General features: G+C 52.9%; 8 protein-coding genes across 8 annotated transcripts; 4 read left to right on the forward strand and 4 right to left on the reverse strand.

Annotated features, from left to right (window-relative positions):
- Positions 1-2,815: 2,815 nt before the first annotated feature.
- DSM5745_04176 (uncharacterized protein) lies at positions 2,816-4,104 on the reverse strand (the record flags this gene model as incomplete). The annotated part of the gene is made up of 3 exons (XM_026746192.1): positions 2,816-3,513; positions 3,566-3,750; positions 3,803-4,104. The coding sequence occupies 3 exons, from the start codon at positions 4,102-4,104 to the stop codon at positions 2,816-2,818; spliced, it is 1,185 nt and encodes a 394-aa protein (XP_026605188.1).
- A 651-nt stretch (positions 4,105-4,755) lies between these two features.
- On the forward strand, positions 4,756-6,015 carry DSM5745_04177 (alpha/beta hydrolase; the record flags this gene model as incomplete). Its single annotated transcript, XM_026746193.1, has 3 exons — positions 4,756-5,022; positions 5,076-5,303; positions 5,356-6,015. The coding sequence occupies 3 exons, from the start codon at positions 4,756-4,758 to the stop codon at positions 6,013-6,015; spliced, it is 1,155 nt and encodes a 384-aa protein (XP_026605189.1).
- Positions 6,016-6,485: 470 nt separating this feature from the next.
- On the forward strand, positions 6,486-7,610 carry DSM5745_04178 (glycoside hydrolase family 16 protein; the record flags this gene model as incomplete). Its single annotated transcript, XM_026746194.1, has 1 exon — positions 6,486-7,610. One exon carries the CDS (start codon positions 6,486-6,488, stop codon positions 7,608-7,610), a length of 1,125 nt encoding a protein of 374 aa, XP_026605190.1.
- Positions 7,611-8,719: 1,109 nt separating this feature from the next.
- DSM5745_04179 (uncharacterized protein) lies at positions 8,720-9,588 on the forward strand (the record flags this gene model as incomplete). Its single annotated transcript, XM_026746195.1, has 2 exons — positions 8,720-8,948; positions 9,017-9,588. 2 exons carry the CDS (start codon positions 8,720-8,722, stop codon positions 9,586-9,588), a joined length of 801 nt encoding a protein of 266 aa, XP_026605191.1.
- A 790-nt stretch (positions 9,589-10,378) lies between these two features.
- Positions 10,379-11,921, reverse strand: DSM5745_04180 (putative iron-sulfur cluster-binding protein; the record flags this gene model as incomplete). Its single annotated transcript, XM_026746196.1, has 6 exons — positions 10,379-10,385; positions 10,464-10,593; positions 10,645-10,697; positions 10,751-11,102; positions 11,158-11,626; positions 11,700-11,921. 6 exons carry the CDS (start codon positions 11,919-11,921, stop codon positions 10,379-10,381), a joined length of 1,233 nt encoding a protein of 410 aa, XP_026605192.1.
- Positions 11,922-12,217: 296 nt separating this feature from the next.
- On the reverse strand, positions 12,218-13,401 carry DSM5745_04181 (aromatic ring-hydroxylating oxygenase subunit alpha; the record flags this gene model as incomplete). The annotated part of the gene is made up of 5 exons (XM_026746197.1): positions 12,218-12,354; positions 12,402-12,817; positions 12,876-13,057; positions 13,118-13,270; positions 13,315-13,401. The coding sequence occupies 5 exons, from the start codon at positions 13,399-13,401 to the stop codon at positions 12,218-12,220; spliced, it is 975 nt and encodes a 324-aa protein (XP_026605193.1).
- Positions 13,402-14,215: 814 nt separating this feature from the next.
- DSM5745_04182 (GTPase-activating protein GYP7) lies at positions 14,216-16,928 on the forward strand (the record flags this gene model as incomplete). The annotated part of the gene is made up of 5 exons (XM_026746198.1): positions 14,216-14,371; positions 14,429-15,797; positions 15,856-16,118; positions 16,181-16,499; positions 16,552-16,928. The coding sequence occupies 5 exons, from the start codon at positions 14,216-14,218 to the stop codon at positions 16,926-16,928; spliced, it is 2,484 nt and encodes an 827-aa protein (XP_026605194.1).
- A 744-nt stretch (positions 16,929-17,672) lies between these two features.
- On the reverse strand, positions 17,673-20,849 carry DSM5745_04183 (GAS2 domain protein; the record flags this gene model as incomplete). The annotated part of the gene is made up of 1 exon (XM_026746199.1): positions 17,673-20,849. The coding sequence occupies one exon, from the start codon at positions 20,847-20,849 to the stop codon at positions 17,673-17,675; it is 3,177 nt and encodes a 1,058-aa protein (XP_026605195.1).
- Positions 20,850-21,486: the final 637 nt, after the last annotated feature.

Here is a 21,486-nt window from a genome sequence, read left to right on the forward strand (position 1 = left end):
TGGATGGGGAAGAAGTTTCCAGATTGCATATTGCTCTTCAGAACGATGAGAAAGGGGAATCACCAAGTGGCCAAGGTAAACAAGGGAGATAGGTACGTATGAGCAGCTTCCTTTATTACAACGTTGAATTCTTATGGAAATAACTACCTAGGTCGGGTAGACGTAGGGCCTCCTTCCCGTCTTCTTCTGAATGTCACCGGGGCAGGGCGAAATGGCAACTGCAACCTTCGATTAGGGCTCGGACGCGACCAACACTTACTGTGCCCCTGAACCATCTAGGTGTCTTACGAGAGAAATGGGGAAAAGCGCAGACGGACTCAGTGCATCAAATCGTCTTCCGATCACCATGGCCCGCACGATGGCCAAGAAATCCAGCCTGCGAGGCGAGTCGCCGTCTCCAGCACCAGAAAACACCTCTCCCGTACCAGTGCTTATTCGACGTCCCAGCGCTCAGATCCAATCCCGCAGCGTTCGCGTCTGCGTCTGCAGCGTCCCTATCCTCAGGAAACNCCCCCCCAACCCCGGCTGTCCGTCCCTATTGCAACTGACTGGCGACTTGCCGTTCCAGCTACTGGACAACTACCGTGCTCTTAACCGTCAACAGGACTCTGCGCCCCGACGCTCCCGCCGGCCTCAGCCGGTGTCGTCTCTTATTTCGCCTCCGAGGACTTTGGATCATCGCGACACACTCTCCGGAGTCATTGGTACAGGGCCGTCTCACAGAAGACCTTCGGCTGACGGGTTTTCGGAGCTTGGGGTACAGGGCTGGCTTGATACACAAGAGACAGGGGCAGAGACGGAGGAATTTAAAGAGACGGAGACAAAGACAGAGGCACGGAGATAGAGAGAAGAGCGACACCGAAATCGCGCGCTTCAGCGCTTATTGGACCCGCCCTCCCTGCTGCAGCCGCCTAGTATGAAAGCCCAGTTCGGAGTGAGAATCTGCGTCGTCTGGCTGGTGAGGAGGACTCTTATGGGCTTAGGATCCCGCGGTGGTTAGACGCAGCACCTGCGCTGGCGGTTGGGATATACCCAGGGTCGAGCATGGTCTCCCAGGTCTGTTTCCTCAACTTCTTTGCAGGGTTTCTGTCTTCTTCTGACAATACGTAGTACGGTGTCCAGGCTGCGGAGCCTGTTTCTTTCCGGACGCTGCTTCGGGTTTGCTCGTAGTGTAGATGTGTTTTCTTATCTTTCCATGGCTGTTCTCTCGGCACTTGCTATATTCTATCTGCCTGGGTATGACGCCTCAAGGTGGCTGGCTAGGAACTGCCGGGTTATGGTTTGCTCTGAAACTCTGGATGTCTAATGACGAATGTACAAAGTGTTTCTAATGCCATGCTCGGAGTGAATGTCCGGCATCTTTTGACATACGCAGTCAGTCTATCGGCAGCATGAATCTCCGCAAGCTCGAGCTCCTCGCCATCGCCGTCTCCACTGGAACGCGCGACTCCCTCAACTCCAGCTTCGACCTCAGAAGACGAACGGTCAGAGTCCGCAGCAGACTCCGATGCCCAGCGCAAGTGCCTAGACGACATGGGCGAGGCTATACTTCACAGCATCAACAATGTCAAAGATGGTCAGTACTCTTTTGTTTTGCTCCTTACAACTAACTCTATTGAGAGCAGCCGCTCTAGCTCCTTCCTGCGAGCATCTGGTTCATTTCAACTTACAGCGTATGTGATATTAGACCAGGTAACTTCCCGTAGAATAAGAAGGCAGCAGTCTGTTTGTCTACATGTCGATCTACTGCTACTCAATCGGTTAAGCAGGTGCTTCGGTGCAGTTGAACACCTGGGTCGTGCCTTCCTTTCCCAGCTCCAGCTAAAGCCGACAATCCCATCCTAGGACATGAACTCTCCGTCCCCATCTCTTTCCTCTCAACCCTTCCAAGTAACTCCAATCGCCGTGGGCACCTACAAGAGAACCATCGAAATCAACCCAGTTAAGCCCTATCTACAGTATGACGCCCAGCGGCCCTTGCTCACATCCCGAGGAATATGAAAGCTTCGATATGGACCCAGATCCCGGTACGTAGCCTCACTACACTAGCCGTCTTATAATCTGTCACATCCTTTCACTCCAGTATAGCTCAAGCTAACAAGATCCGAACCCAGAAGCCGGCCTTCACTTGCTTCTACCTGTGCGGGGCATAGAGCCAGCCCTGTCATGGAACATTCGTTTTTATATTAGTCTATTTGGTACTCTGGAATGGGACCGAGACCGACTAGACACAAGAGGTCCCTAGCTCTTGGATGAGACCTTTCGTCAGATCTTATTTCAGTTGATCCCAGGTAGCCTCTCAGAAGCAGACGCTACTGGAAATCCTGAAATGTCGACAGTATCTTTTGTCCCACAGCCCTAAACCTCGGCCCCATATATTCCGCAAAGCTGTCAAACCGCGGAAGTGAAATTCGGTGGTTTTCATAACGTTGCGAGACTCAGGGCCAACCTAGACGACACGTCCGTCGACACAGATATCCGAGCCCTCTTATCTGTCACGAATCGGGGTTCATGGTAGCACGTAGTGGGCAGGGTATGGAGCACTCAGGCTCCGATATTCTGACATATCTCGCTAATGCAGTACAACCCTTGCCGGAATGGGCTGGAGTCCTTCCAACGAGATGTAAGTGAGCCTCCTGTTTCTCTTGGAGCCGACTCCACGGTCCGCTGATTCCGCTCTCAGCTGGTCTTCTGCACTTGCAGCATGATCACGATACAGTCGGAATCTTTGCTGACGTGGTGAACGATGAGTCGATACTGTTATGCGAGGATCGACAATCTTATCCGGTGCAACCGAGTTTCACGCATATGCAAGTCAGCTTGTCCTTCCCCTTCGCCTCCCTCTCTGTCCTTCATCTGAATCAGCATCACCAAAGTCATCGTCAACGTCACCAGCATGAGAGGAAGGAGCATGGAATGACGCAGCACGAATCAGATTCTCTTGACTCGGCGCAACCCGAGCTCCTCCACCAAGTGAACGCCCCCTTGAGCGCTCGATGGACCGGCCCCTCTTCGTTCCGGTCACTGTTCCGTCAACGTCGTCAAGTGCCACATTTGTCGTAAACAGATCCGAATCCTGGAATTGGTTTGGCGTGAACCGCGGCCTCGCTCTCGCCGATGGTCCAGAGTGGCTCAATTCCTCCTCATGCTTATGCTTGTTCGGATCCTTCCGTAACGTAAACAGCGTTGGGACATTTGCCGCGAACGCAGCGAAGAACTCTTCGACCGAGCCCCACGTGTTGCGGTTCACTTGCGCCGTGCTGAAGGAGTAGGTTGGGAGGCGAACGATTGCAATGGCAATTAATAGCAGACCGACGGAGAATAGCAGAACGTACTGGAGGCGTCTGTGATCGTTAGCACTGACCTTTTGCCTGAATGTATAGGGTAAGTACTTCAACCATGATTTCCTAACTCTCAGCAGCCAAGGCATTGGGAGAAGGATGAGCATTGCGTCGGTAGTAATGTTAAGGGCGACAAGGGTGACGAGCTGGGTGTTCGCTTTGACGCAATCTCCTAATTTATTGATTAGGACTAAGTTTTTGTCAAGGACATCAGGTTGACGCACCAGGATCGGGCACAACCTGCCAATACAGATGCGCAGGCCGACACTCGCCAAACGTCGTCCCCATGACAGCCGTCAGGCTCCCTAGAAGGACAAACCAATAAACCTTGACAATCATCTCGGGTTCCGGGAGACCGGTAAGCACGCGTTCGCACAGCAGGAGGACGTTTGATTTCTGGATCCAGAGGCTATACACCGTCAGTACCCCATTCCTCAGCAGAGCAACAAAACGAGGCATACTAAGTGTTATAAACCGCCCGGTTCGCGAGCGTCATCTTGCTCCCAATTGTTCTATGATAAATCTCCACATCTGTCAGGCCCAACGCAGGCCTTTTCATATTATTGTTACCCCACAGCAGCACAACAGTCGTGAGCGCAGACCGAGTCAGCACGAACAAAATGCAGACCATTGTCAGGTAGTCGCTGAGGATAAAGTTCTGGTTGCGGTACTTCCGCATGAAGAGGCGGAGGATCATGAGGATGATGGAGAGACCGCCGAAGACGCCGACGAGGGCGAGGGTGGTGGTGAGGTCTTCTTTCATGCCGTCAATGTTGCATAGTATTGTATCCTCTCTCACTCGCTCTCTTTCTCGTTTCTCAAGGTCGAAAGCCGCACCCTCGCTGGAACGTAAGGCTGAACAGTTGACGGGTCAAAGTGGGCTGTTTTTTATCGTCCGGTTCTTATTCTTCTAGAACCTCGCATGAATAGCGATCGGCAGGCAGGCTGAACTTTGCTAACTTGGTTTTTCCTTCCGAGACAGTAGCAGTGGAGATTCTGATCCTGCCGTTTCGAAGTGAGCGAGGCGATGCCGAGGCACGACATCTTGGTGGTTGATAGCAACAATCTAGTATTGCTCAACAAGCAGACCCAGCGTGCATCAAGATAAGCTCAAGACCCCGTTATAATGCTGCAGAATGCAAGGAAATCGCAAGCAGATGTCGCGCACAATCCCGAGGTGATGGATGCCATGATGGAGAAGAGGGCGATCGAAGAGGTAGGGATTGGCAGTGCTAAACGTGCAGTGGAGCAATTAGCGAGATATAAAACAACGAACTCGCCCAAGATGCAACTAGTGCTCCGAGCTGTCCGGGCTGCCCGAGATTATTGACAGGGTTATTTATCGGCTGGAACTTTGCTTTTTCCCCTGCCATCGTCTCAACTCCGGCCCCGGACTAGTTCGCGAATCGCCGATATGTTTCGGCTTTCCTTGGCCGCCGCTGGCCTCCTGCAGGTGTTTGGCTCCCTTGTCCAGGGCAGCGCTGCTTCAGCTTCAGCTGGAGTTGGCAGCCATGAAGCGCTTCACCGCCGCTCATACTTTTATGTCGGCGGGGAGTATGTCAATACCACTGATGGCTGGATGATGCATAACCAGATGTACGTCGAGAAGCTCTCGCCGGCGAACGGGACCACACAGGCCTATCCGATTGTGATCCTGCATGGGGGTGCTCAGACTGGCACTGTACGCATACATATTCACCTCACTTTGTCCACTGATGCTAATGAGTGACATAGAACTTCCTCAACAAGCCCGACGGCGGCCGCGGCTGGGCCTCATGGTTCCTCTCGCACGGCTACGAGGTATATATTGCCGATAGGACCATGACCGCACGATCGCCCGTCCTTCCAGCAGACGGATATGGCGAGAGCGTGTTCTCTGCAGAGTTCATTTCGCAGCGCTTCACGAACGTCCAGGGCTACCCACTCTGGCCGCAGGCCAAGCTGCATAGCCAGTGGCCTGGTGTACGTGGCACCCATCTCTGGCCCTTGAAGGAAAAATGCTGACATGTTGTAGACCGGCGAGCGCGGCGATCCCATTTTCGACGCCTACTACGCCAGCAACGTGCAATCCATCTCAGACAGCGAGGCGCAGGAGGTCACCATGAAGGCTGCAGGCGAGGCGCTCCTCGACCAGATCGGCCCCGTGGTTCTGATCACGCACTCCCAGGGCGGACTCTACGGGTGGTCTTTGGCCGACAGCCGCCCCGAGCTCATCAAGGGCCTCATCCAAATTGAGCCGAAGGGCCCCCCATTCAAGGAAGTCATCTTCTCGAATTCCTTCAGCCGACCATATGGACTTACCTCCATCCCACTGACCTACGACCCCGCGCCGACGAACAAGACGGTCCCGCTGAGCATGCAGACGGTCCCACCACCCAACAGTACATCCGGCGAGCTGCTCGAATGCATTATCCAGGCCGAGCCGGCGCGCCAACTGCCGAACCTCGCGCACGTACCGATCCTCATTGACACGGGCGAGGCGTCGTACCATGCGACGTACGACTACTGCTTTATCAAGTTCTTGAAGCAGGCGGGTGTGAAGAACGTGCAGCACCTGGAGCTAGGCAAGCGCGGAATCCACGGAAATGCGCACCTGCAGTTCCTCGAGAAGAACTCGGATGCGATTGCGGGTGTGTTGCATGAGTGGATTGGGAATGTCACGGGCAGCTCGTGAGCGAGTTGCTGACTTGGTAGTTCGAGAGTGAGTTGTCGGCTTGGATAAGCTGAGTTGTCACTTGGCCACGGAGTATTATTGCACGAAGGAAACACGGTGTATCTTATAGTATAATACTGTATATTAGATTTAGACCGCCGCCCAGATAATAGTACACGCTGTGGCGGCATAATCATCGAGACTCAAAGTCGAGTCACACCAATCAGCCCTGGCGTAGACTGTAGGATGCTCCGATGATCACCGTGTCTAGATCAGATCGACAACACGTAAACAGATCCTGGTCGCATATCAGGACAAAGAACCACTGCAGGTACGCAGTCCTACAAAAGCAAACATGATTAGTCCATTATTATGGCCAGGGCATTGGGTCTGTGCCCCTTTGCGGGCTTAAATATCCCATCACACCACGCCTGGAGGATTGTAGATCCGGGCAATCCACTTTGAATACTTTTCTCACAGAAGGTTCCATCATGAAGCAGTTACTCACCATCCTACCTTTTCTCTTGAGGGCGAATGCGGTCCCGCTGGCAAGCCCTAATTCCGAAAGCCCACCAGATCTCTCAAACCTGATCGACGGTGTACTCCCCGGACTGCTCGACCCGGGGTCCGGTTCAGGTCCAGGTCCAGGTTCTGGCTCTTGCTCTGGCTCTGGTTATGGACCAGGTTCAGGCTCAGACTCCGGCTCCGACTCAGGAATCACTCCTCCCCTCCCAGGGTACACCCTAACCTGGCACGATGAGTTCTCCTCCTCATCCTCAACACCCCACTCCGACACAAGCCACCTCCCCTCCTCCTCAAACTGGCTCTTCGACCTCGGAACCTCCTATCCAGCCGGCGCCCCAGCATGGGGAAACAACGAGCTCCAATCGTACACAACCTCGCCGCAAAACATCCGCATCACACCGCAGAACACGCTGCAGATCATCCCGCGCCTCTCTGCAGGAGACGGCGGCAACAACGGAGGCCAAGGCCAGTGGACAAGCGCGCGCATCGAAACAAGCTCAACATCGTTCGCCGCCGCCCCGGGCGGAAAGCTGTACATCGAAGCGCGCCTGCGCACGGGGTGCGCACCGGCCTCGCACCAACACGGCATCTGGCCTGCATTCTGGGCGCTGGGGGAATCCTTCCGCGCAGATCCCACGTACTGGCCCATGGCGTCGGAGTGGGATTTCGTCGAGGTCATCAATGGCCAGCCCACGACCTACAACACGCTCCATTGCGGGGTTGACTCGGGCACTGGCGGTCCGTGCAATGAGTATAACGGGCTGGGGAATGGGGGCGTTAGCTGGAGCGGGTGTGAGTGGCATGTTGTTGGGTTTGAGGTTGATCGGTCCGGTTCTGAAGGATCGGGATGGCGGGGGGAGACGTTAACGTGGTTCTTGGACGGAGAGCAAACGCACGTTGTTTCTGGAGCTGATATTGGCGTTGAGGGTGTTTGGGAGACGGTCGCGCACCGGGGGCATTTTCTGCTGCTGAATGTTGCTGTTGGGGGGAATTGGCCTGGGTATCCGGATGGGAATACGGTTGATGGGGAGGAGGTGGGTATGGAGGTTGACTATGTGCGTGTTTGGAATGCGGATGGGGTTTTTTATTGATCTAGGAGGAGAGGATCTTCGTTAGTTTGATTGCGAGATGAAGCTATCATGTTGGGGTGTGGCTTCCCTTTTCTCTTCCAGAAGTCCGTGGGCTTGCCCATCTCCGTTTGTTCAAGCATAGATTCCTTTTCCCGATCCTTTCTGTATCAGTCTCTGACTCTCAAGGGTCAGGAATCAGGATCAAGAGTTCTTATTTTGGCGCTGGTGTCAAAGCCTTGCAAGTGGAAACCATTGGAGCTCAGCCGCAGCGGGACCCTGGAGTTTGGGATTCGAGGAGCAACGGACATGGCCAATCAGACACCACGAGATGCGCTGAAAGATTGATGGATCTAAAGTATGATTCCAGTTGGCGTTCTCTTATGCAGGACAATTTATAACCCTGCCAACTAGAAGGCTTGTTGGTGGCTTGGCTGGACTGATGTCCAATTCGACCAAATGCCTGCATCGCGAAGACGCGGAGAGGCTTAGCCTTCAGCTGCAAGATTAACGCCTTGGCCAATCAGACTGTTGTTTCTCGCAAGACCTGCGACATGATTCATGATTCATGAAAAGGAAAACCAGGAGCAGATCCAGATCCTTCAGGCTGAGTTCGGCCCCCAACTCCACATGGGACAATCCCGACATCTATCTCTCAGAGTCGATCCAGGATAGTGGGAGTTCATCTGGTCATCATGAGATATTGGATGCGGCGAGGTGATTCCTCTTAATCGATCATCAATAGCAGGTTCAGCGTGCTCCAGCTGTTCCTACTCCATACCGAATCCAGCAACAATAGCAAATGGAGGGAGCGAGTCCGGCCTGAACTACTAAGGCCAGCAGGCTGAGTCGCCCAGTGTCTCCACCCCTGCGCCATCCTTCTGTTCTATACAGCGGAGTCGAAGCTAACCTGGACTGGCAATGCTACAGAGCACCTTGTTATGTCTGTAGTCGGGAACATTCCGCCCCCAAAGCCTTCAGTTCCATCGTATTTATACTCCAGGCCATGGCCCCTATATTCTGTCTCTCCACTTCTTCCATCACATATTCCTCAAATCTTATCTCCACAGCGAGACCTTTGACGAGTCCTTGATCGTACCAAAGCCTCCTCAGTGGCTGAGAAGAAAGACAAAATGGCCATCTGCTACGACACAAACGGCAACCAAGACACATCCCAATTTCCCTGCTCGGCAGACGGCGAACCCGCACAATGCTGCGAACTGGGCCAGTATTGCGCATCCAACGGCCTCTGCGTCAACAACGGCACCAACGACGGCTTGACGCCATACAGTATCAAGGGCTGCAGTGTACAGGATTGGACCGACGGAGGCGTTGATACATGTACCAATGAGTGTGTTGCTGGTGAGACTTCCCTCTGGCTCGTGTAGTGACCTTAGCAATGGACAAGTGCTAATGCAATGCGGCTATAGGCGGAGGAGTCGGCGTCTCAGCCTGCGGCTCAGGAAACTTCTGCTGCTACGGCTTCGGCGGATGCGACTGCAACAACAGCACACAAGTATTCTCCCTCGGCCCCGTCGAGATCGTCGCCACAATCACAGGCGCGTCAACCACCACCGCAGCAACAACCACACCAACCAGCACAACAACATCAGACACATCCACAACACCAACCGGCGACTCCTCGTCTCCCTCTTCCTCAAGCCATCTCGGCCTCGGCCTAGGCGTCGGTCTCGGCGTCGGCATTCCCCTCCTCATAGCCGCCATCTTCATCCCGCTCTTCCTCCGCCGAAGACGTGCGAACAGGGCCCCTGTCATGGCATCAGATAAGGGCGGTTACTACCAGCCTCCGCCGGCACAGGGACAGGTCGAGCCTGACGGGTCATATTTTGCGGCTCAGCAGCAGCCGCATCTGGGTGGGCAGACGCCCTATGAGCACAAAATTGGCCCTGTGTCGCCGGGGCAGGCACCTCCGTACACGGAGCACCAGGCTTATGAGATGGCGCATGAGCCGGTGCAGCAGCAGCCTCATGAGTTGCAATAAAGCGCTGCTGAGCAGTGTTATGCGTTGATTTGTGCCTTTTCTTGATACCGTTTGTTGCTGGAGACGTTGGACGAGTGCGGGAGACGAGTATGGCATGGGTCGACGTCGACATGCATTGATGATACTTTGAGCACTATACCTGAGCGATGCGAGTTACTATAGATCTAATAGTTTTATACCCCTCTTTTGTCTCTGTTTATTGTTGGTCCGGCCTGAGTATTGACTTCAGCGTTGACTCACCAACACTTCCCGTTGACTCGTGCACTGTCTGTGCAACGGTCCACTCAATTCCACATCCCCCGACATGATTAAGTCTACTAGAATCTCTAGTACCGAGGCTGACAATTAGGTATGGTCTTACAAGGGGCGTACAGTTGTGTACGAGGTTGACTCGATTCTTTCACCCCTCCAAGTTAATTCTTATATAGGCAAAGACTCCAACAAATACAAGGAATATAGACACTAGCCATTTGTCTTGGTCGTGTTTACACACATCTATGGATGAACATCTAGTTACTGGGTTGGGGTTGGTTCAGGTTGGCCGATTAGGGCTAAGCTATGGAGGTAGTTAGTGCAACGAATACGGCCAAAACGACCTCGAGCAAGAGGATGTATGTATCTGTATTGAAGATAGAGGAATCATGTGTACGACATCAATCAAAGCGCATTCGCAGGACCCATGAATGGACATGCACCTCATCCCACACCCATCCCCCCTTCTCCCCTGGTGTCTCTTCACCACTCAAGACTATCAAGGTCTTCTGAACCACCACCCATGCAATCCAACTCTTTACAAACTATCCAAAAACGTTAGCCAAAGCCCGACCACCTAAGTAACAAAAGCGTGAGGGGGAAGGCAAAGTAGAGGGTATCACGAACGCTGCTCAGCCTGCTCATATCTCTTGTTTAGCCGCGGTTCTCGCTTCGCAGGGTATATCGCCTCTCCTTGGCTCTTCTCTAGCTTGACGTGTTCTTTCACGAGGGTAAGAATGTGCGACCATGTGTCTGGATACTGTTAGGTTTTCATTTTGGTGGGTGGAAGCGAGAGAGCCTTACTTGAGGACTCAAGGTCTTGAAGATCTGAGAGGGTAGAGGTGAAGATCGAGTTCCTTGATGATGCCGATGGGTTAGCCCTAACTCAACCTCTATCAGAAAGACTTACCCTAACTGGCACTTTGTTTCCAGTTCCGAAATCAACGTCTTGACCCTCTCCTCCAGATTCGACAAGAGAGAACCCGATTCTTTTTCGTTCGTGTTCTCCGGGCTGGAACTGTACAGGTCGTATCGGACTGAGGTCGTCCGCTCAGATAGTGGAAGGATGTTCAATGAGACCCAACATTGACTGTTGGGGATGGGGAAGAGGAACATGTTTGGGAAGAGATGGCTTAATCGGGGCTTTGGTTCTCGCTGCCAGTGGAAGGATCCTAGCATGCTCTGGATGATGGAGCTTTGGCATGAGGGCAATGTCCCTATCCCCCCTAGCCCCAGAGCATCAGTGAGAAGGGTTGTTTGTACTTTCCAGTCAGCGTTGCGGTCCCTAGCCGTGCAGGTGGCAGGGAGAATACTCACAGGCCATTTTCCAATTAAAGGATCCCTCCAACCTCCCTCCGCCAACCCAAGCAGACCCCCCAAGATCGATCCCAAGCTCCTTCGCCATATCTTCCTCCTTCCCATCTACCCCTTCCCCCTCTATACTGAGATTAACCCAAACAAGCCCATCTCTGACCTTGACCCCCACCCCAAAAAGCCCATTCGCACTCTTCTCAAACCCCTCAACGCCATCAAACTTCGGCGCCTTGATGAGTTTCCCAGAAGAATCATAGCTCCAGCCATGATACCGACAGCTCAGCACCGTCGAGCATCCGCTCTCACGGCCCGGTCTCGTAACGGGATACGCCCTGTGCCGGCAGACGTTATGGAATGCGCGGATCTGCCCGTCTTTGGATCGAATCAGGAACAGCGGGATCCCGGCCGGGGTGGAGGTTATGTATGTTCCGGGTTTGGTGAAGAGGGGTGTTAAGGCGAGGGGTAGCCATTTCTTTCTTTTGGTGTTAGCATTGCGTTGGTTGGGTTTGGTTTGGTTTGGTTTGGGATTTGAAGGGGGGACGAACCTTGCTAAAGATGGCGCGCTTCTCGAGCTCGAATAGTGCCGGGGATGTGAGCCAGTCTATAGGGAGTCCAGGCTCTTTGGTGACGGTTTGTTCGGGTTCTGGTTGTGATGGGGGCTTTGGGGAAGCTTTGGGGTGTATAGGAGTGGAAGGGGTGGAGGCCCAGCGATACAGGTATACCACTGCCAAGAAAAACGCGACTAATGGTGGGAAGATGGATTCCATAGCTAGAGATATCTGAGCCTGTGGGCAAGCTATAGAAGCCATTCCTTAGACGCCTTTAATAGTTAGAAGTAGATGGTAGTTTAACCGTTTAACAGGATGGCTATCAACACGGACAAACGTTCGGCTGCCGAAAGAGGTTCACATTTCCAGTCTACTCTCAGAAGGACTGGTCGGAAGAATAGCCGACCATTGCGATCGTTGCAAGTGGGTTCCGATGTATTGCATTATCAATCTCAATACAGCCTTACATTACTCCAAGCTTAACTTGTCCTCCTTGGTCTCTAGCTGATGGCTAATCATGCAGCAGCCTGGATCTTTCCTAGGGAAGAAGAGACCCCAGCCTCCTTCAACTTGGAGTTACCAGTAGCCTTCATTCTAGCTTTCTCCGCCGCATGCTGCTGACACACGAGCTCGAACACACGGTCTTGATAGACTAAATCATTGTCAGTGCGTACATCAGCTGGCCGGAGATAAACTCACAAGAGACTCCATTTTCCTTCTCCGGGTTCAGTATCCCCTCCCGGTAGACACCTTTTGTCAAGTTCTCCTGGGCCTTTTCGCAAAGCTCAAAGTCTTCCGTCGCAACCTGGCGGACAAAGCGATAGTACTCTTCGAACTTCTCACCCGTCTCCATATGGTAGTAGTCGAATTCCATTCTCGTCACGTTCGGGTCCGCTGTTGGACACACCCGAAACGAAGACATACCGCCTCCATACACGTTCAGCGTGCAGTTGGGGAAGAAATACAGGAATAGTCCGTCGTCTGGCTTCTTGGGGTCCGCGATGTGCTGCGAGAAGTTGAGGTGGTTGTGCACCTTGTACCAGGTTGGTGGGTAGTAGATGGAGAATGAAGGATGGGTGTATTGACAGTGCAGGCATTCCTGGTAGCCGTCGACCCTGGTCGCTGGGCTTAGAATCAAATCTTATTGTTGATAGGGTGCGCTTGAGGGTTTACATGGTTTTCCAGTTGAAGCGACCTTCATATTTGATGCTCCGTTTGTAGGGGAGCTTGGTGAAGTCAACCCGTTGGAGTAAAGGCTCCAGCTCTGGGAAGTACTCGTGGAAGCTTGGGGCGTCTTCCGATAAAGTGGTGAAGACAAGGCCAGTTGGAGTAACATGATGGCGTAGAGTTGTTCTCTACGAACAGTCAGCGACATTTCGAAGGCGAAACAGCGTAGTATATCCAGGACCACGTACGGTATCTGCACAGGTAACCTGTATCTCTTCGGCAACAGGCGTCTGCCCTTCTCCAGTACAACGAACCGCCTGGATCGGCTGCTGGGCTATCTCGTAATCGACAACTTCGCCAACAACCTGGAATCTCGTCAAAGGACCAAGAAGATACCAGGACTGGACCTGTCAGTAAGGACCGTGCAAATTAGGGTCTTGACCACCTTCAGAAAAACAGCCCGCCGTTCAAGTTGATAGAGCGGCTGGCTGCAGTACCAGGAAGCTGGAAGAGTGCGCGCGAGCTCGGACATGGTGCTATCGCTCGATGACCTGTTGCCGGTATGCTGAGCACAGCGACTCCAGATATCTTCCCGTGATTTATAGCCCGTCAACTCGTATACTTGTGCCGATCTACCTATCGGTGGCATCTGCAGATGGCTTACGGATGGTGTGTAATTGGCTGGCGTATTGTTTCCTGATGAGGGCATGGAATCCCGGATATGTCAGGTGCAATTCGGCCGAGTGTGAGGTCGAGATTGTTTCCATCATCAGATCTCGTTCTTCTGTTTCATTTTCGAGTCTGATCGATATGACAAGGGTAGTGTTGGCACGGCAAGGCTGCCTGTAGAAATCCATATCCTCCATCCTCCATCATTCACGCACTCAGGATGAGCCCACTAGCTGCGGATGAACAAATGCCCATCTGTGTCATCGAAGATGAATATGAATCAAAGGCCGACTCACTCTAGAGTACTCCGTATGGCGATGTTTTGCTGCTGCCTGGATCCGGAATCCTGGCTGTGGCGAAGTTGAGTGCGACCATGGTCAAGGCCGCCTTTGCTTCTTCGGTATGTACCTCTTTCATCACTCAACTTTCTCTCATAAAGAATCCATCTGTTGATCTTTGAAAGATATTGCTCCGTTGGACGTTCTTGACCGCGGAGATCACATGGTTGTTGGAGCTGGACCCCGCGATTGAATTCGGAGTGACGTGACCCTCCTTGCATCGAAGTCCGACCGTAAACGGACAACTTTATTCCAGAAAAAAAAAGACAGATATTCTAGCTTGCAGCTCCAAGAGCTTTTGATTGAAAGCTCAAGCTCGCCTCAGATACAGCCCCGGAGATGACGAGCTCCAACGTGCAGTTCACCCCTCCTCCCTCGCCGCCTTCGCCGACAGCGTCATTCTTCGACGTCAGCGATGAGGAAGAGGACGAATACAACACCATCGCCCATGCCGCTGCCAAGAAGGGCGTGAGGCTTCTTTTCTCAAAGAGCAAGGTGCGCGCCTTGCGACCATCGATATACGATTCGCCTCTAACCAGTTTTGCTACCTAGGTCTACGTCCACCCAACTCCGTCGGCGAAAGACAACATCCCCGGTTTCATCGCGCTCGTCCAGCAGAAGCCGTTACCCTCCTCTCAAAATGCTACATCCTCCAGCGCAAACGCATCAAAACCCGACCTATCCTCTTACCTCCTCGCCTGGGTCCCCGAATCCGCCCTTGGCGATGCCTATGATACATACGTCAAGGTCGACCTCTCGGAGGATGACTCCCCGCCGCGCCAGAAATACTTAGTGCCTGCTCTCCCGGAAACGACGACATTCAAAGACCCGATAGGTCTCTATTCATTCGCGGTCCCTCTGTCCCAGATATACTCCCTGCTCGTGCGGCCCCCGAGCTTAGGCTGGTGGTTTGGCAGTCTTGTGATCAACTCCCGAGCAGGTGACAGCTTTCCGGCACTCTTCTTCCACGATAGCGAATGTCAGTCGACAATACTACAAAAAAGGAAGCGGACGAGGGAGACTTTTGATCCGTTCGACGAGGATGGAAGTGTGTTCTGGGGCGGAGATGAAGTGCTGCGATGGCTGAGGAAATATGTTGATGTGCAGCGGTCGACCGTCGATAAAACCGTCTACCTGATCAATCCATCTCAAGAAGACCAACTGTCCTTCGGGAAACCACAACTCGCCGAGAGTACGAGATCACAGTCTCCACCAGCCCCTCGGAAACGTGAACCCGCGCCGCATGATGCAGGGATGGATCCATTCATGAAAGCGATCAAGGAAACCCGATGGAAGGTCCTCGAGCAGTTGAGCAAAATAACGACATTTACACGACGCACAGCGAATGAAATCGCCGACAACCCCAGTATCCCGCCCCAAGTGCGTCGCCTTATAAAGACACCAGAAATCCAAACGCTTCAGGAAGAATTCGACAGCGCTAGGATATATCTTGCCCGATGGGCGATGAGCATTTCAGAGCAGAGCGAGCGGGAACGGAACCAGCGAATATGGACTGCCAGGGATGCCCTCGAGATGGAGAACAGCTCCGTGGGGGACTTCGAAATCCTGGATTCCGAGATGGGAAATATGTCTCTCCAGGAGCGCCGAAAGACAGTGACGCTCAAAGAGTGGCAGGGCTTTTTCCATCCACATACCGGCCGCTTGCAACTTACTGTCGATGAAGTAAAGGAGCGAATATTTCATGGCGGTTTAGATCCCAACGACGGAGTCCGAAAGGAAGCATGGCTGTTCCTCCTCGAGGTTTATCCATGGGATAGTACCAACGACGACCGCCAGGCCCTCATGAACTCCAGACGCGACGAATATATCCGCTTGAAGGGCGCATGGTGGGAACGAATGGTGGAAGGCGACTCCACTCCGGAGCAACAGGAATGGTGGAAAGAGCAGCGAAATCGAATAGGTAAGATAGACTACCTATTATAAAAGACAGAATAGAAAACTTTACTGACGACCCGCAGAAAAAGACGTCCACCGCACCGACCGAACAATTCCTCTGTTTGCAGGCGAAGACATCCCGCATCCTGACCCAGACTCCCCGTTCGCAGACGTGGGCACAAACGTCCATCTCGAGCAGATGAAAGACATGCTCCTCACATACAACGAATACAACCCAGACCTCGGCTATGTGCAAGGCATGAGCGACCTTCTTGCACCCATCTATGCAGTAATGCAAGATGACGCCGTCGCCTTCTGGGCCTTTGTCAGCTTTATGTCTAGAATGGTACATCCACCTCCCAAACCCCCAGCCACGCCCATTTCCATCTTGGTTAACTCTATATACAGGAACGCAACTTCCTCCGCGACCAATCCGGCATGCGCTCCCAACTGCTCACCCTCGACCACCTCGTCCAACTCATGGACCCGCAGCTCTACCTCCACCTGCAATCCGCCGACAGCACAAACTTCTTTTTCTTCTTCCGCATGCTGCTGGTCTGGTATAAGCGCGAGTTCGAATGGGTCGATATCCTGCGTCTCTGGGAGACCCTGTGGACGGATTACCTCACCAGTAACTTCCACCTGTTCATTGCGCTTGCGATCCTGGAAAAGCATCGCGACGTCATCATGGACCACTTGAAACAGTTCGACGAGGTTCTGAAATACAGTATGTCTACTGTCCCACTAACCTGAAAGATGCATGCTAATACCGGTAACAGTCAACGAACTCTCCAACACAATGGACCTAGTACCAATCCTCACGCGCGCGGAATCCCTCTTCCACCGCTTCGGCCGGCAAGTCGAAGCCATCGACAAGAAGAATAACTTCCCTGCGCCGCAAGCTCAACAGCGCAAACCTGCTCAAAGCCAAGGCCCAGACCCAAATGACAAGGGCAAATCCCCTGAGCGGCCATCCGGGTCCAGCACGAGCGTCAGCACACCAAACGCAAGCTCAAGTTCACGGCCGGGGCAAGGCGGTAAATCGGATACGAAAATTATAGCCCCCGAGCTGAGGGATTTGTTTAGGAAGGATGTTTTCTGGAATGAGAATGACCAGAGCGCGAATCCGGGTTCGAATTCTGGATCCGGGTCTTGAGGTACTAGGCTGAAGAAAAGGATATCTTACTGGCCTCTATCTTGACCGTCAGTCACTGCAGGACAGTGACGGTGTAGTAAAAGACCGGGCAGGGTACGATATGTTATGATATGATTTTCTATTTCCGACCTCTTACGTTGCTTTTTGTGTGCGCTTCTGGCAATGTACAGTGTGTTTAAACTAATAGCGTTCTTCTTGGCTCGGATAGGGTAAATCATCAATATCAGCGACTCTCTATCAAGAATCTTCCACCGGTCTGCTACGTAATGAGTATCTAGCACCAACCAATAGAGAAAGCCGAAGATAAGCGACCAGATTCATATGGTCAGGAGCATTGAAATGCGAATGGCTAAAATTCTATATACTTATCCTAATGCAAACATACACGTAACTGATATATTTTGTCCAAGCCAACGAATCCAATCTCAAGCAAAAAGTACGGCGACAAAGCTATCCTCCAAAAAAGGCGAACCGACGAACTACCTAGCGCGTATAAAAAGGGTATCTTCATGCAAACAAAATGTATCGTAGACCAACTTAGCACCCAAAATGTATCGCCAATGCAAAAATGTCCGGAAGACAAAACGATGCCCATGGGCTTTGGCCACATGCAACCTGCTAACAGCTAGAAAGAGGATAAAAATGATAAGCGCCTTGAGTGATGCAAATAGTAATAAGAGGACAAAAAGCACGCTTTTAGACACTGGTCCAAACAGGAACCCAGTGCTTGAGAAGATGCAGCATCTATCGCAGACCACGCAGTACGACGCGTTTGCTGGAGCCAGCTTTGCCAATATCGCTGATACTCCGAGATTTCGGTATTGCCGGTGTGTGTCCATCAGCATTTTCCGGTGACGGCAGAGTGTACTTGAACGGCCTGAGAGAGGTGCTCCTTCGGGCTTGGCCGAGAACGTCCTCCACCCAGGCCTCGCTCTCTGGGCTGATAGTGGCATGTGCGGCTCGAGGCTTTGGCCCGGCAAGACCAAGAGGCATAGCGGGAGCGCCAGGAGACCCATGGCGAAGCTCGCTGACGGATGACATTGCACCCGCGGACACATTCGATGAGACTGATAGCCTTCTATTGGAGAAAGCAGAGAAGGAAACGTTCAAGGAATCGCTTCCGTTGACTGTTCTGCGGTCGCCAAAGTCAGAGACATTCGAAGAACGCCTAGTCTTTCGGACAGCTAATGAGGAAGATGGACGGTTGCTGAGGACCGAATGAGGGCGGGCTGGCATAGGACGTGTGCTAGAGGGCGGCGAATGGGATGGAGAAACTCGGGGAGAAAGACCTTCAACTTCAACGCGAGGCGTCTCAGATACGCGTCGATGTCCATGGTGAATGGCATATTCGCGTAGGTATTCGGCCAAATCCGCCCATCCACCACCAACCCTCACCATCACTCGTTCGCCGTCGCCCACTGTCCGGACAAAGAGCTTCGTGGGAGCAGACTTCCCACCGCGATGAAGATGATAAAGTTTTACTGAACTCTCTTCTGGAGCATGTGAGTGCCTCCTGCGGCCGAGCGCAGGTCGAAGAGTGAGCGATGTAGGGGTAAAGCTGCGCGACGGAGTTCCTTGAGGTGAGTCCGAGCGGAGTCTTTCCCGTCTGAACGGGACGGAGGAAGCCACCGAGATGGCATCATCATCCTGATCGGCTGAGACCAGATGGATATTTCCCGGGAGCGAGGTGAGGATGGAGCTAATTTTCTCATCCATCTGGTCCTTCGGCCGTGGCCGAATCGGCTGCTTGTTTATAGAGGAAGCCCGAGACCTGGGCTTCTTTGGTAAAGTTTGGGTGTTGGGAGGCTGGGTCTTCGATTTGTAGGACCCAATGCTTTCAAGACTGGGATGGGTAGTCAACTGTTTTCTAAGACGCGCAGTGGTAATGTTGCTAAGCGGTTCGGCCCTGGTCGAAGCGGATTTAGACTTTTGCCGTCTTTCTGTAGGTGTCGGTGCTTTCTTCACTCCGGACGCGTCCTCATGACTAGAACTATGGCCATAGTTCACTTCATGCCTTTCGTCTATGAAGCGTTGGAGCGGCAAACTGAGCGTACGACCATGTCCAAACGCATCCCGTGGAGAAGGCTTCTGGGCATCTAGATGAAGGAGGCGATCTTCACGTAGGCCATGGTCGTGATTGTGGCACGACGACTTAGTCGGCCTAGATGGTGGTGTTTCAAGAAGTAGCGGTGTTCCGTTTGAAGAAGAGTTTCGTGGCTCCGGCATTTCCGGACTCGACACAAGTGATGGGAAGTCCGATAGAGAGCCATCAGATGTGTGGGATGGCCGTCGGATACGAGATTTCTGTTTCTCCGATAGCTTGATTGGGCTATCCAAGGGCTTCTTTGCATTTTTCTCGTCTTGCCCCGACTCTTCGGGCTGCGGCCGTTCAGTAGTCGCTTTGCTATCATCATGGCGTAGAAAGAGATTCGGTAAAGACGCCACGTTATCGGTAGGCGGCGTGACACAGCGCGTGGGCGCAGTCAGCTTGACACCGTTCTTGACTACGGCTTTGGGGGCTTCTGAGGAAGCTGTGGTATCGCAGACACTGTTTTTGACCACGGTCTCTAGCGGCGCATCCGAAACAACGTCGGCCTCGTAGGTACCCGCTGTCATAGCGTCTTCGACGATAGTTTCATGTGCTGCAACTCTGGGTTCTGCGGCACTGAAGCCAGGATTTTCGGCCATTGCCTCTGGAGCTGCATCGACAGAAGCGGTGTCATCGAGGACGGTACTTTCGCCCACAGTCTCGCTCGCTGACTCTAGCTTCATGACCTGCACTTCCCGAGCCTCGAACGTGGGAAGTCGGTCAGCAGGTAACGGGGTCGGCGATGCAGGAACCATTTTCATGATATTCCCAGCACGTTGGGCAAGTGGGGCATGGTCAATAGGGCTGCTGATCTCTTCAACGATAGTCTCCATTGGGCGAGTTGACAGCCGGCGCCATTCGTTTTCGATGGCCCGCCTTTCAGCTTGCATCACCCAAGATGCGAAGTCCGCCTCGACAGCTTCTAGATCATCAATCCAATTCTCAGGGAGGGAATCCTCGCGCCCCTCAAGCGAGTCTAGGATACGGTCCATACGGCGACCCGCCGATACCACGGTTGATTCGAGACTGGTCCGCTTGGCATGGTAGTTAGTGACTGAGTACAAGTCGTCCTTTTCAGTAGGAGGAGTCGAAGATTTCACTAGATCAAAAGCTGACTTCACTTCAGATTTAACGAACCGCAAGTCCCGTAGCAGACCGGGTATTTGCCTGCAGACCACTAATCGGGCATGCCATGTAGACAGCAGGGAGTTCAAGCGGGATAGAAGCGGTAAAGCACGGAGAATAGTAGCAGTAATGACAGCGGTGAAGTCGCTCAACTGAACATAGCTGAGTGGGGGAGGCACGGACATGGTGCTGTTAGCTGACGAAGGCCGAGACCGGCCTGGAATGTGGGCATTTAGGACATGTTCCTTAAGTTCTTCGACTTCCAAACCATCCATTCCGTCACGAATCTCTTGAATACGTTTTTCATGCTCCTCAACTACGGTCGACGGAAGGCTACCCCAATATCCGGTATCGTCCGCTGGGGGAATGAACCCCTTTCCGAGGCCAGTATGGGGCCTTTTCGGCCATGGCCATGAATGAACCTCTTTATACCAGTCTCCAAGCTTTTGGGCCGCTAATGCGGCGCGTATACCGAGCGCCCGTTCTGCTGCGGAGGCCTGAGAGATGCTTTTGGCTAGAATATCTTGGGCGGCTTGCTCATCGTTGGGGACCGCGTCGATGGACGACAAGAGTGCCTGAAGGGTCGATTCTGGTGAGAGGTTTCCGAGAAGAGGGTCCACAGGGTGATATGTAGGTACGGCCGGGCGATCTGATGCTTTGGGGGCGGCCAACGTGGGGGGCGCCTGAAACAGCGTACGGCTCGCCATGTCGAAATCGGGGCTTTATTAGGTTTTTGACAGGGTCGAAGGTGTTTCTCGGGTTCAAAGTTAATTCTGGAGGCTGGTCGACGGAGGTCGCGCTGTGCAAACAAGGATAGAAGAAACAGGACGTGGTCGAAGAGCTAGCATGCTGAGACGCGATCGATCTCACCGGCGTTGAGTAAGGAGCGACCAGGGTCAAAAGGGTCAATTCGCGGGGAAGGAACGACAGGGGGCGATAAAAGAGCGTGAGACTGAGCGAAGGGGGGAGATTTCTAGGTGATGATGACGAAGTTGGAGTGGTGTGATAGTTGCAGAGAGAGAGTTGGAGAGTTGGAGATGGACGATTGGATCGGGGAGAGGAACGAGCGTCAACAAAACGAGTGGATGGGAGAGGCAAAGGCAAGTGCAACACAACAACAGGGCCCCCCGAACCGATAAATACTAATAAAAGCAGCCAATGAGTTCTAACCCTTTAGCGGCCGATTCAGGGCGGAATCGAATGGTTCTTTAATTTTTCCACAACGCGTCCGGTGGCCCGGTGCCAAAAGGGGTCGCCAGAACTGCACTATCGACCTCTAGTCTGAGTAGTATGGCGGGTTGGCTCCATCATGACTATTTAAACTGCACTAATCAGGAACAGAAA

Source organism: Aspergillus mulundensis (assembly GCF_003369625.1).
Source record: "Aspergillus mulundensis strain DSM 5745 chromosome Unknown scaffold_3, whole genome shotgun sequence".
In the NCBI taxonomy this organism is placed as follows: domain Eukaryota; kingdom Fungi; phylum Ascomycota; class Eurotiomycetes; order Eurotiales; family Aspergillaceae; genus Aspergillus; species Aspergillus mulundensis.